Source organism: Mixophyes fleayi, chromosome 9 (assembly GCF_038048845.1).
Source record: "Mixophyes fleayi isolate aMixFle1 chromosome 9, aMixFle1.hap1, whole genome shotgun sequence".
Lineage (NCBI taxonomy): Eukaryota > Metazoa > Chordata > Amphibia > Anura > Limnodynastidae > Mixophyes > Mixophyes fleayi.
The window spans coordinates 97,905,063-97,918,659 of NC_134410.1; the positions used below are offsets into that span (position 1 = coordinate 97,905,063).

Sequence of the window (13,597 nt, forward strand, 5' to 3'; positions counted from 1 at the left end):
AACAGCGTTCTTCTGTGTGTGCCGGAGTTTGAATAGGCCATACCTGCAGAAGAACACCTTATTTGTACATTGCCTACATGCATCCATCCTTTCACCATCCCATTATTTTCCAGAAGTCCAGTTCTGGGCATGCTCAGAGTAATTGTGTTCATGATACACACAAAATCGACAGATATGTTCCTTAATGAATCTGGCACATATGTATTTATAAATATGTATTTATTTAAACAATGGCAATAAAATGGTGTATGACATCTGTCACAAATAATAAAGTCAGCCAAGTGAAATGTACAATAATAAATGCATGGATGTAAAAATGATCTATTAGGTGAAACATTTTGAAAACCTAAGTAAAACATAAAATGACACTTAAAAACCATACACACAAACAAAACAGTTTTAGACAACAAGATTAAAACAATATGGTTAATAAATGTGTGAAACAAAACATTTTTTATAGTATGTGTTTATTTTCCAGTCATCATTGGTTCTCTTTCTCCTTTGCGATAAGTTTACTCACGGTGACCCAGCAGAAGATTTTGATGTAGATCTAAAACTTCTTTTTTTTATACTGCACATGTTGAACTTTTGAGAAAGAGTGGGGAGAAAGCAAGTAAGGAAAAGGTGCTCTGATTCTTCCTAGAAGAGAAATGATCTATGTAGATAACATACAGTGTGGGAGTTTAAAGGATGAGACTACAATAGCTGTATGTATTGCAAAACAGTTCCTGCAACACAGAAAACCTTCAGACACAGAAAACGATGGAACCACAAGATCTTGTTGACCGTGAGCTGCGTGCAATCAAAAGAAGATTTTGCTATATCAGCAGCACTGTCTGTGCGCTCTGTCTAGTCTGTACAGCTGCTACACTTGTGCTTTTCCTAAGCCACCGAATGGTAAGAATACTGAATTTCAGTTTGTATAATTAAAATAGCCTCTGCATTGTACAGCATTATAAAAATAAACAGTTTACTTACAGTAAATATGAAGTGATATTATTTTTGACTATGTAAAAGTATATATTGCTATCATAACATTGTTTTATACAATTTGATAGTGCACCCACCACCTGTGGATTTAAAAGGATATTTATTTATATTTTTGACTTTTTGGAAAACATATTTTATTGAATTTATATAGAATTTTCATAAATATAGTTTTACATTCATACATGTTGCATTATTTGAAGTTTACTTTGATTATGTTAAGATGACTTTCATAGATAAAGTGTAAGCTAAAATAAGATGTGCCTTATAGGACAAAATATATTTTAATATATAGTGTAAAAACTGAAAAGATACCTTCCTAAATAGCATGCTTTGTGAGATTCTCAGGATCTAATAACCTAAAAACAGATATTTGCTATATGGTAAAATGTGAGACTACCTTAACAAAATGCAAAGCAACGACCTAAAGTTGACAAGGTGAGTAGAAAAGCTGTTTTTGGAGGATTAAGTTAAATATATTTAAACTAGATTTATCAATAACAATATTTTAAAAAAAAAAGTTTTCTGCCATAATATTAAGTTTATTTATGGCATTTGCAAAGTATTTGGTCTAAAAGTTTGACTATTTAAGTTATTTATAGAGCCAAATTGCCCTTTGATATGTTCACAAACTGTATTCAGGAGGTGTTCAAGTTAGCAGTATGTGATCTCTTTTAGTATTTAAGCTAGTGTTGGGTTTCCAAAGAGTATTGAAAGAGTTGGGCATCAATTGTGAAGACAATGCAATTTTTACAATCACTTTAGTTTTTTTAGTTGATGTGCATTTTTGTTTCATGTAACAATTGAGTTATGTGCTGTGTACATAAGGTTGAGACTTCCCTTTTGCACATGCAAATTAGCTCTGAAGCGGTTGGTGTGGAAAGTGGGAGTGTATCTCAACAACAAATCTATGCAGCCCATTTAATAACACTGTAGCAATATAACTGGCAGAGTAAAAGCTTTGTGGTCTTACGGCTGATAGAATATAGAAACAACTTAAAAGTTGCAACAATGTGCGTAGGAAAGAGGACATTTGCTCAGCTTATTGAATGCTAGACGGACCATCACCACAAGAAATGACTCATGTAACGGTCAAGGTCCTTTCCACATTCACTGTTGTATTAATTACATGTACTTTACCACAGGTATCATATATGTATTCTTATTACATTCTGGTAGAGCTGCTGATTGCACCACACAATTTATGTGTATACTGCATTCAACAGTTCAACCTGAACATAACATGGATGCATACAAAGTGCCGCGGATATGCAAAGTAAAGATTTTTGGTAACATCATTCATCATTAAAACCATTTATTTATATAGTGCCACAATTTTCGCAGCCGTGTACTGAGTATATATGTCATTCACATCAGTCCCTGATTCACTGGTGCTTGCAGTCTAAATTCCCTAACACACACACAGACAGACACACACACACACACACACACACACATATACACCCTAAGGAGAATGGTGTCAGCAGCCAATTAACCTAACAGTATGTTTTTGGAAACCTTTAGGAATACAGAGAAACAGCTCAGTTTCTTAGCATCTGGCATCTTCACAAAAGTGATTAGAGAATAACATGTTTTCCAGACCACTTATGAATCAGAGAAATGTTTTTTTTATATATTGGAATGCTTTCGTATATGTATAGTCTTTGCATTTATTGTGTTTAGTTTGTTTGAAATATTAATCATTTTTATATTGTTTTACACCTTGAAGGCATGTGCAATTTTCATATTTTTGGCAATATGTTAATTACACCAAGAATAGCTTTTTATTTGATTTTATTTTTTAAGCAAACCCAACTGGGGTTTATATTTTTATCCAGTTGATATTGTTTTTATTTGGCATTATGCTTTTTTTATTTTATTGTCACTTTAGAAGGACAGAACAGACTAATGATTTTCAATCAATCTTCCCAATGTGACTTTTATGCAACCCTAGAAGTTACTATAAAATGTAATGAGGATAAACATGATACATTCTAGTTTTAATAGTTTTTTTTATCTAATTATTTTATCACTGCATATAAATGCAAAGTCATTACCACATTAATTAAGTCTAAGCTATTATATTTCTGGAAGTTACACTATTTAAACATTATGGGGCTGATTCATCAAGGCACCCATACTGAATGCCCAAATTAAACAAGCAGTGGATTTGAAGATATGTATGCTGATGAATCTGGGTGTGGGTCTGTTCAGCTCTAATACACAAGACACTGCAGGATACGTCCAGTACCTATGTGGAATATAAATTTGCAAAAGAACACACAGAAAAAAAACTGTTTAATTAATATCACATGTTAACAATATATGCATTAATGGAAAAACAGTTACAAAAAGTGTTTGCTTTTTTTAAGTATTTTTCCCATGAACTATATTGATTAGGAAACATAAAACATACAATAGTGCTTGTGAAAAGCAAACTACACATTAAACAACCTTTTATATAAAATGAGTCTAACCATATACTTTTTGTAATGTCCAATAATGTAATCATATAAAGTCCCAATGTAACAATGTAATATCATAACTATATTGGACAATACAAAAACTATAAGGTTAGATTAATTTATATAGAAGGTGGTTTAATGTATGGTTTGCTTTTTACAAGTGCAATTTGTACTATTGTATGTGTTATGTGTACTTTGATACAGGTTTTAGTTGGATGAAACCTTATAGTGGAAATCACTGCATGTGAGAGTACGCAGGTGAATTTAGATATTTTTTATTTATGTTCAGTATATTTATTACTATACTCGTAATGTCCACAGAACATAAAATATATTTTTACAGTTGTTGATTATTGCAAACACATGTTATAGCTGTCGTCACTAGGACTCAGGACTTAGACTATCCCTGTAGATTGATCAAGAGATACGGCAGAAAACAAGTAACTCTGAGATGCCCAAAACTTGAATCAGACGTGGCTGTGTGCGCTTGAGTTTGACAAGCCCTTACTGTACATTGACTATGGGCAAACACCCCTTCCCCGCACCATTCCCTACCAGAAATGGGATGCTGTAGTAAATGTCCTTTGTGCGCAAGGATTAATTGAATGTTGCTTCTCTTAGTTGAATATGGTCCTGTTCTGGTCATGCACAATTTAAAATTGTGAATTATACGCACAAAATTGCCATTTACATTCCTTGATGAATGAGGCCCTATGGGTCTAATTTAAAGTAGGCCGCACTTTTTATGCCCAAATGTAGACATCAATCTTTGTGTGTATCTGGTTCTGATAAATGCGTCTCAAAATACAGTTAATACCCATGGCCATGTCAAGATATACTCAGATATAGACAGTGTGTGTGTGTATGTGTATATGTGTGTATATATATATATATGTAGATATATATACACAGATATATAGATGTATATATATATGTAGATAGATAGATTGATAGATACTCAGACTGTATTGATGATGATGCTGATGATGATGATAATGATGATGATAGTGATGATGATAATGACTGTTGTCATTGTAAAGGGAAGTTTCCCTTTACAATGCAGCGCCGCTTTAAATTTAAGCGCTGAAGAGGCTGAACACGCCGGAGATGAAGAATCCGGAGATTCATACATTTACCCCCAGGAGTCTGTATCTTTACACCAGGCTTTAGTGCCAACAATAGATACTCCTCCTATGCGCATCTGCTGATGTAGGCAAGCCTAATTTATTTGCATCTCCAGGGGGCGTGGTACACTTACATTTGCATGCCCCTACTGTACTCAACTTGCACTTACATGCCCCTGATCTGCCTCTCCAGTATGAAAGCGACAAGGACAAGTTGTGTAAAACTAAATCTGGACTCATTATACAGTGGGGCAAAGTGGCTTTTTGCATCCAACTCTAAATCAGACGCTCTGCAGTGTATAAAACTATGCCCACTTTATGGCATTAATGATTCCAGGGCAAAGATTGATTTAGTGGGCACCATACCCTCACACCCATTTACAAAATGTAAAATGTAACTTTAAATTGTATCCCAAAAAGAGAGCATACCAACTATCATGAACAAAAACATAATAATACAAAGCAGTGCTCTGTTTCAGGTTTATGTTTAAGATTCAGGGTTAGTGCTTGCACTAAAATAGATTTAAAGCTAATGTTTGATCTATTTTCTGTTAGGCATTATACCCAGTGGCAATTGACTTGCATTTAAACACACAAGTCCAAATACCAGAAAAAGTGAAAGAAAAAACTTTCGACGTGCAGTTGTTGACTAGCTTTTTTATTTGTATTGACCTCATTCCGTTTAACTTTCATTAAATGCATTGAATGGAACAGTAAAAACCACCGAAAGGAATGCAATGTAGCCATGCACCGAAGAACGTGAGTGGGTATGCTGACTTTGGAAACAATGGGTTCCAATGTTGAACCTGTTCATATACGATGCACTATATTTTACCGGAAAGGATGAGCACAACAACATACAAATATATAATTACAATAAAAATAGGTGTAACAATAAAACAAAACACACAATTTATCTTCTAAGCATGTAAATGTCAGTTATAATGAAACAAATATGATATTAGCAAGAATATGTATTAAGGTATTCTTTGTTTTTGTGAAATGTTTGTTCCTAAGCACTTACAAATATCATGATTGAAAGAGAAGACTATTTTGAAGGAAGATAGATTACTTGGAAACAAAGTCCATAGGAACTTCGGGCTTGAGTCATTAAGGAGAGTAAAGCTTAGAAAAGGAGTAACTTTGCACCTGGAAAAACCATGTTGCATTGGAGGGGGGAGGTCATTTTAAAATGTGGGGACAGATTTATAGTTGGGGTAGGGCATGTCCTAGAACAGTGTTGGCTAACCTGTGACACTCCAGGTGTGGTGAAACTACAAGTCCCAGCATACCCTTCCAGCAATAGGCTGCTATATATTGGCAAAGCATGCTGGGGCTTGTGGTTTCACAACACCTGGAGTGTCACAGGTTAGCCAACACTGTCCTAGAACAACTTTAAATTCCAGTGTAAAAATAAAGCTATGTGTGCTAGGTGAAAAAACAGCCAATATTTAACTTATGTGCAAAATAATAAACTAATTTGCACCTCTTGGACTGTAACATGGTTTTGTCAAGGAGAAAATGTACTCCTTTTTTGCCTTGCTCTGCTTAATGACTCAGGCCCTTCATGTCTAAGAAATACCACCTCAGAGCATTTCATGAGAGTCTCCTCACTACAACAGAATTTGTATTCTACCACAATCGGTCCATTGATGCCCCAGGTATTTCAATACATTCTAAGTAACACATAGCAATCTGCACTATGGCTAAGCAAAAATGTAACTCCAAGATTGTATTGCTGGAACCACACACATTTGTGAAGCGATCTGAGACACCTCAAAACTCAATTCACACATGTTTTCACCACAATTTTATTATCTAAAATGACTATACCAAGCTCAAGAGCAAGCCCTGATCTTAAACCTAACCCAAGCTTGAATCCTACCCCTAGCTGCAAAAGATCTTTCATCATGTATGTCCTCAAAGTTCTAAAATGCAAAAAAAAATCCCTCAAACAGTTTTATTTGTACTATTAAAAAAGTTGTAAAATTATTTTAAACTCTTGGGGGTATATTTTCTAAACTGCTAGTTTGAAAAAGTGGAGATGTTGCCTACAGCAACCAATCAAATTGTAGCTATCATCTTGTAGAATCTACTTCTAAACAAATGATAGTTAGTACCTGATTGGTTGCTATAGGCAACATCTCCACTTTTTCAAACCCGCAGTTTAGGAAATATACCCCTTGCTTGAGATTCTGCTACAAAGCGTCATGTGATCATTTAATGTAAACTTAAGCAGGGTCCACCAATGCTTTAAGACAATCCTGATGCTTGGTGTCACTCAATTAACAAGTTGTTTAAAATTAAATGAATTAGCATTTCACACAAACTATAAGTCTAACTACAGTACATGTACAGACATGTATACAAACTTGTTCTGACATAAACCTGTTGCTTCACACCCTTATATTCTTCAAACAGTGGAAAACAAAGGAAACCACAAAACTGCATACACTGCAGAAGCTGACTGTATTATGACCCTAACCACTGAAACTGTGACATCACCCAGATGCCCCCAGTTCTTTTAAAAATGACAAAAAAATTCTAAACACCAAAAAAATAATATTTACTCATATTAGGAGAAAGTGTATTTTGTTGTAAAAGCACATGTTGTAGGACTTTTCTACTGCACGTAAAGTGCATGCTTACAATAAAATGTTAATGTCCCTAATGTACACACACCTCTCCTACAAATTACTTGTTGCTCTTATGTCTCATTGATAAATGTTTTATTTCTATGGTTAATTTCAGGGGTCCCCTTCAGAAGAACCTATAATAGGACAAATGATACAACCACAAGGTAAGAGGAATTGTATTGTTTGTATTTATTTTAAACTATAACAACCGTTGTTCATTGGGAGGCCCCCATATCAATAATAACTGAAAACTTGACAAGCTTTTATGTGACCAATCTTTTTAGGCATTGCGCCAATTTCACTTCCCTTGCTCTAGAATGGTGTCGTACTGAAACATTGACCAACTTCCCTAATAATACTTCTCAATAACATTGCATTATTTCTAAAAGAAAGTGTAATTAATAGATAAAAACTAACATGTCTGGAGGAATTAATTGTACAGATTTAATTATTGTTCCTTCAATGTGTTTGCAAATCTAGCTACAGTCTGTACAGTCTTTCGTAATGATCTTGATGGGCTTTTCCAAATCCAGATTTGGATGTAACATCTATAATGCATAATATGGTTTGGGTATGATCTGGTGACGCTGAATCTGTTGACAGACTGTCATCACGAAAATGGCAACAAATTCAGTGTATTGACATTGTTAATATGGCGACCTTGTGACTGTCTACAGGTAGCAATGTTGACAGTCACAATTTCGACATTCAAATGGACCTGTGACCACAAAATAATAAAAAAATAAAAGACAGTATGCCCCCTCCCCCTAAACACATTTAAACTAGTGCTGCCAGCGGACTTGCTGAAACATTGCAGTAAACAATACACAAGTACATAAAGATAAAAGAAATAAACAGTGTACCCCCTCTTTCCAAACAGACTAACCCTAGTGCTGCCGGCATAGGCTGCACTAGCAAAATCGAGTGGACAAAAAGCATGTGTAGCACCCCTTAGGGCAGTGTTGGCTAACCTGTGACACTCCAGGTGTTGTGAAACTACAAGTCCCAGCATACTAATATGCTGCTATATATTGACAAAGCATGCTGGGACTTGTAGTTTCACAACACCTGGAGTGTCACAGGTTAGCCAACACTGCCTTAGGGGGTATGTAAATGTGTGTGTGTTGTTTACCTTGCGTGGGTTTTCTTCACCTTGATAGACATTTCCTGCATCTTCTTCTTTTCCCACGCCACAGCAGAGAGCCTGGTGGTCCCAAACCCCTAATACACAATGATGACAGAAATAAAATAAAATAACCGTTTATTTATTTTACGAAAACCCTTACATGCAGTCTAGCTTCCTTCATGTGAAAGGTTAATGTCACCTCACACAACTAGCAAGATAATTGTAGCAAACACAGTATCACATTAAATAGCAAAATGAATACATGCAATATTTAGTCTTCAATTTAACAGTAGTTATCTCCAGTGAAATAAAGACAGCGCCAATTATCTATGAATTAAGCCTAGATTATTTGGCATGGAACTGTCCGCGACTACTATAGGGAACTACAACTTTAATAGGCAATCCAAACTAGCATTGCTTCACAAATATATTATATATATTATAATTGTTTCTTCCCTGACCAGGCTTTGATGATGCACATAAATGTAGATTAAAACTGCTTGCAATCTTTTTAGTTCATGAACTGGAAACACTGTATAAACTGCCAGTCCTGAGCACTACTTCCGCTTGTCAAAATTAAAACCCTGTTAGAGAGGGGACACACTTTTACTGATGCATTGCAGAGGCAGCTAAAGCGGGCATTCCTGTTAGGCGTACCTGCTGATTGTTAGCTGGACTTGGTAATACACAACTGACTGACTCTTGTGTAGTTGTAGGTATCTTAAATTATTACGCTGGATGACCGAACAAAATGGCTGACTCCAGAGGTCACTAATGCTGGACTGTCTCTAACTCCGCTGGGTTTCAGCTAGTATTCTCTTTTAAGAGTATTATGCAGTGTTCTCATGTAGAAAGCTGTCACTGTCCTCTGACAAAGTTCTTTCTGGGTAGGATAATTTAGTCTACTTACGTTTAACTCTGCCAAACTTTAACAGTGCAGAAGCTGTCTATGATAGCATAACTAACCTGTCATTTCTGTCACAGGTACAGACAAACTATTAATGGTTGTCTTCTCTCACTGTATCCTTATGACTCCTGATATTTACTTCTGTCTGACTGCTTCAGGCTGTACACCCAGCCCTGTAGAACAGTTATATCTTGCTCCTCTGGTCTCTCCTCAGCATACTCTCCCTCTGGCAGTCAGCTCGCTGTCACCACGGCAATGGATATATATATAGTCCTTTTGTAGAGAGTTACTAGTCCTGATTGGGTATCACACGTAGAGTCCCTCTGATTTTACAAGTACCAGCACTAGGCTTTGCTAGCCGGGACTGGTGGCACTATAGCAGGGACCCCACGCTGTGGGTTCCCCCGGCCATAATGACTAACAACCCCAGGCTTTTCAGCACACGGCTGGAATCCCTAGGGGGTACCTAGACCTGTGCTGAAAGCACTAGGGCTTTTCCCACATGGGTGTGGGGTAATAAAATATATTTTATAGTGAACACACCATTTTGGTTTGGTGAACTACAGCTCCCAGGCAGACAAGTTGGACACAGTAGTGCTTGTAGTACTATAAGTAGCAGCATACCCTGGGATCTGTAGTGCACCAAAACAAAATGTAAATAAACCACACACCTCATTTTAAAAATAATTTTAATTGAAATAAATAAAAAACATCCACCCCTGTAGCACTCACCAACATTCACGTTTTTCAACTGTAATCCATGTCCATAAAATGATATCCCCTGATCTAGCAGCTTACACCTAAAAATAAAGTCATGCCCATAAAATTATATCTCTCACTCTAGCAGCTGACACTTAAAAATCAAGCCAGGTCCATAAATAAATATATACAGTATATATTCCGGGTCTTGCAGCGTGTTTAAAAAAACAGACTAATAATCCATAGGAACAGTGCTTAGAAAAATAAAAAAAAAACTTTAAAACATTGCATACTAGCTTTTGACAGCAAGAGATCCCATTGTGTAATGAAAGAATTACACCAGCTAGATCTATTTATAAGATAAGGTTTTCCCTATGTCCTCAGCGCTGATAGCGTGGGAAAGCCCCAGGTTATAAAAAGACCTAGCGGCTGCAATTCTTTCTTTACATGGCATATAATACTATAAAACTGGACAAAAAAGTAAAGAAGATATAAATTCTTATAAACACTTATATGCCTCCTGAATAATTTGATGGCCCTTCAGAATTAGCTCTGTTAAAGAATATATTACAGCTAAATTAGTCACTCAGTCAAGCAATGGTCTTGTTGTTTCAGAAGCAGATTCAAAGCTATATTTAAAGAAAAGGTTTTTTTGTAATTGACACGGGTATAACCAGTGCTCTGTGCTAATCTTATTAGCAGAAACATGTCACTTCCCCACAACAGCTCAGTGCTACTGTGGGTTTAGGGGCCATGGGCTTTAAGGGAGCCAGAGGTCTTTTAGAGGCAATGCTAATGCCACCCCTCTCCAATGCCCCACGGGAGACCTGGTGATGCCCTGTTGTGCCCCTGTAGGAGCTGACACTTTTGGCCTGGGGGGCAAACACAAGTAAGCATTGTGAACAATATACAACACAAAGAACATTCTAGTGACCTAAATACAGCATATATAGCATTCTAATGTTTTATCTCAAATTCAGAGAGCATTTTAGTTATATATATGTATATATATATATATATATATAAATATATATATATATATACACAACATAGATTATTCTAGTGATGTCTATGCAACACAGAGACTTTTTTTGTGATCTCTATACAATATACAGAGCATTTTAATGCATTTTATACAATCCAGATAATTTTATAGTGACTGCTATAGTATAGCGAGGTTTTTAATAAACAAGTGACTATAAGGAGAGCCTTTTAGGCCACCAACAAAAACTAAAGCATATTGCAATGCTGCCCAGAGTAGAAGTGCATCCAATCCTTCGCCAATAATCAACAAAATCAAAGTATTTCATGCAAAAAGCTTATTAATAAAACAAAATGACAGTCCTATCCAAAAAATATGTAAATATTTAAATGAAATACAAATAAATAAAATAAATTCTCCTGCTAATTGTCTTCTTGCAAATTTGTGAGTGTGTATACAAATGTCGACACTTTTTGTCCAATCTAAGCATAAGAATGAATTTTGAAGTGGTTAAGGTGGATATTTGTATATAAAGTTATTCACGTATATAATAAAATCTAGCTAATAGACAAACAGTTACTCACATTAACATGGCAACCTACTTTGACAAGTCTTGTTCTCCAGTCTGGACTCTACAGGAATGCAGTGGTTGCACAGGGAGTCCAGCCTAGTGGTATCACGATCTTCCTCTTTTGAGACACTGCCCCTTGCCAATTATTATGTCTCCAATGTTCCCCTGTTACATTTTCTGCCTACCAAACCACCCTTTGCCACATGTTATGCTCCCAAAACGCACTCCTTTCCATGTGTTATGACCCCCAAACCACCCTTTGACTCAAACTACCATTTGCCATATGATGGGCCTCCAACATGGGCCTTGCCACATATTATGTTCTGCCTTTCCCCCTGTCAAGTGTTATGTCCCCTACCCACCCATCACCCAAGCCTGTCCTGTGCCATATAATATACCTTGCCAACCTGTCTCTTGCTCTTTTGAGACACTACCCTTTGCCACCTATTATGCCCCCAACATGCCCCCTGTTACATGTTTTTCTCCCTGACCCACCCCTTGCCACATGTTATGCTCCTCCAACCTGTTCTTTGCCTCAACTCACTCCTTGTCACAAGATATGTTCCCACAATCCAGCCCTTGCCCCAAACCCATGATATTCTAGGAGTAATGACTCCTAGAACCATCCTTTGCCTCAACCTTCTCCTTGCCATATATTGTTCGACATGCCCCTTGCCACATATTATGCCCTGCCTTGCCCCTTGCTAAATGTTATGTCCCCAACCCACCCATTGCCCCAACCTGCCCTGTGCCATATAATATGCCTCATCAACCTGTCTCCCCCAAACTCTACCTTGCCATGTGTTATGCCCCTCAAGCCACCTCTTGCCCCTACCTGCCCCTTGTGATATGTCTCCAACCCACCCCTTGCCACGCATTATGCCACCAAACCAGCTCTTTACCACACACTATGACCCTGAAACCTACTTCTTGCCATGTGTTATGCCACCACACCCCACCCCTTTGTCACCCTTCAGTTACTTTAATGTGAAGGGAATGAAACTGTGCCCCACCCTCCATTGGACATCAAAACCAAGTAAGCCTAGGGCAGAGCCTATTAAGGCGGCCCAGCCAGGGTACATAATGCTCCCCTGCCTTCTGGCCCAGCCTGCCATTTCCAACAATAATGTCAATAAACATTTCATCTAAACTGCAAAATCTGTAAATTATAGTTTTAAAATCTGTGCTTGCTATGAGAAAAGCCTTAGTAAAGCATTGCACTACATAGTATATTCCCAATGCAATATTATTGGGTGTAGTTCACATTAAGATTTTAACTTCTATTTCTATATCATTCCACTTAAACTGAACAATGATACAAATTATACATTTTTTATTTTCTAGCATAGTACAGGATGAAATTAAGTGCATTAGTTTCATGCAGGAATATTTTTCATTAGGCTCCTGTTTAAAATACAAGTCTGGTAAATACAAGTCTGAAAATAATGTATTGCTTAATCTGATTGAGGAACATATGCACTTTTGAATATCAATGTGTTTTTCCTCTTTAGAATGCAGGAGGTTGCTGCTTAAATGCTATCAGCCAACCATCTACACAAAGACGTAGGTTGAGCGAAATTGACCATGGTCTTTCATCTGTCTTTCCTTTCCACTTTAAAAATCATCTAATTTAAATAAATATTAGCCTAAAGAGTAAAATGTTAAAATAATAGAAATAATCCACTGTACCAGGTTATTAATGATTTTCCATAAACGCAAAACAAAAGTACAGAAACACTTGGAAATGTATTAGTCTTTTTATATCCTATATTTTAATATTCATGTGATATATAACAATTTTAAGTCAGATTATACATCCTGGACCTGATTCATTAAGTCACACAAAATGAATGCAAATTATATATTTTTAAAAACAAACGTAATTCAGGCATATGCACGTCCATGTTCAACTAGGAGCGGGAAACGTCCAATACATATGTGGAATATAAAGTTCCAAAAGAACGCACAGAAAAAAAATAAAAGTATTCAACGATTACCACCTGTTAATAATATAGTCAAAAAAGGAGTAAGGGAACACCCATAGACCTGTAGCTAGGGGAATTATTGGGTGCTTTAACGGGTGATGTAAATATTAATAAT

The 13,597-nt window shown here is 36.5% G+C and overlaps 1 protein-coding gene across 1 annotated transcript in view; it reads left to right on the forward strand.

Moving 5' to 3' along the window:
* Window positions 1-613: 613 nt before the first annotated feature.
* Window positions 614-13,597, forward strand: part of TNFSF8 (TNF superfamily member 8) — a 60,549-nt gene continuing 47,565 nt past the window's right edge. The window contains exons 1-2 of the mRNA XM_075184709.1: window positions 614-897; window positions 7,328-7,376. Coding sequence (XP_075040810.1) covers window positions 763-897; window positions 7,328-7,376 — 184 coding nt within the window. The 5' untranslated portion in view covers window positions 614-762. The remainder of the gene's footprint in view (window positions 898-7,327; window positions 7,377-13,597) is intronic.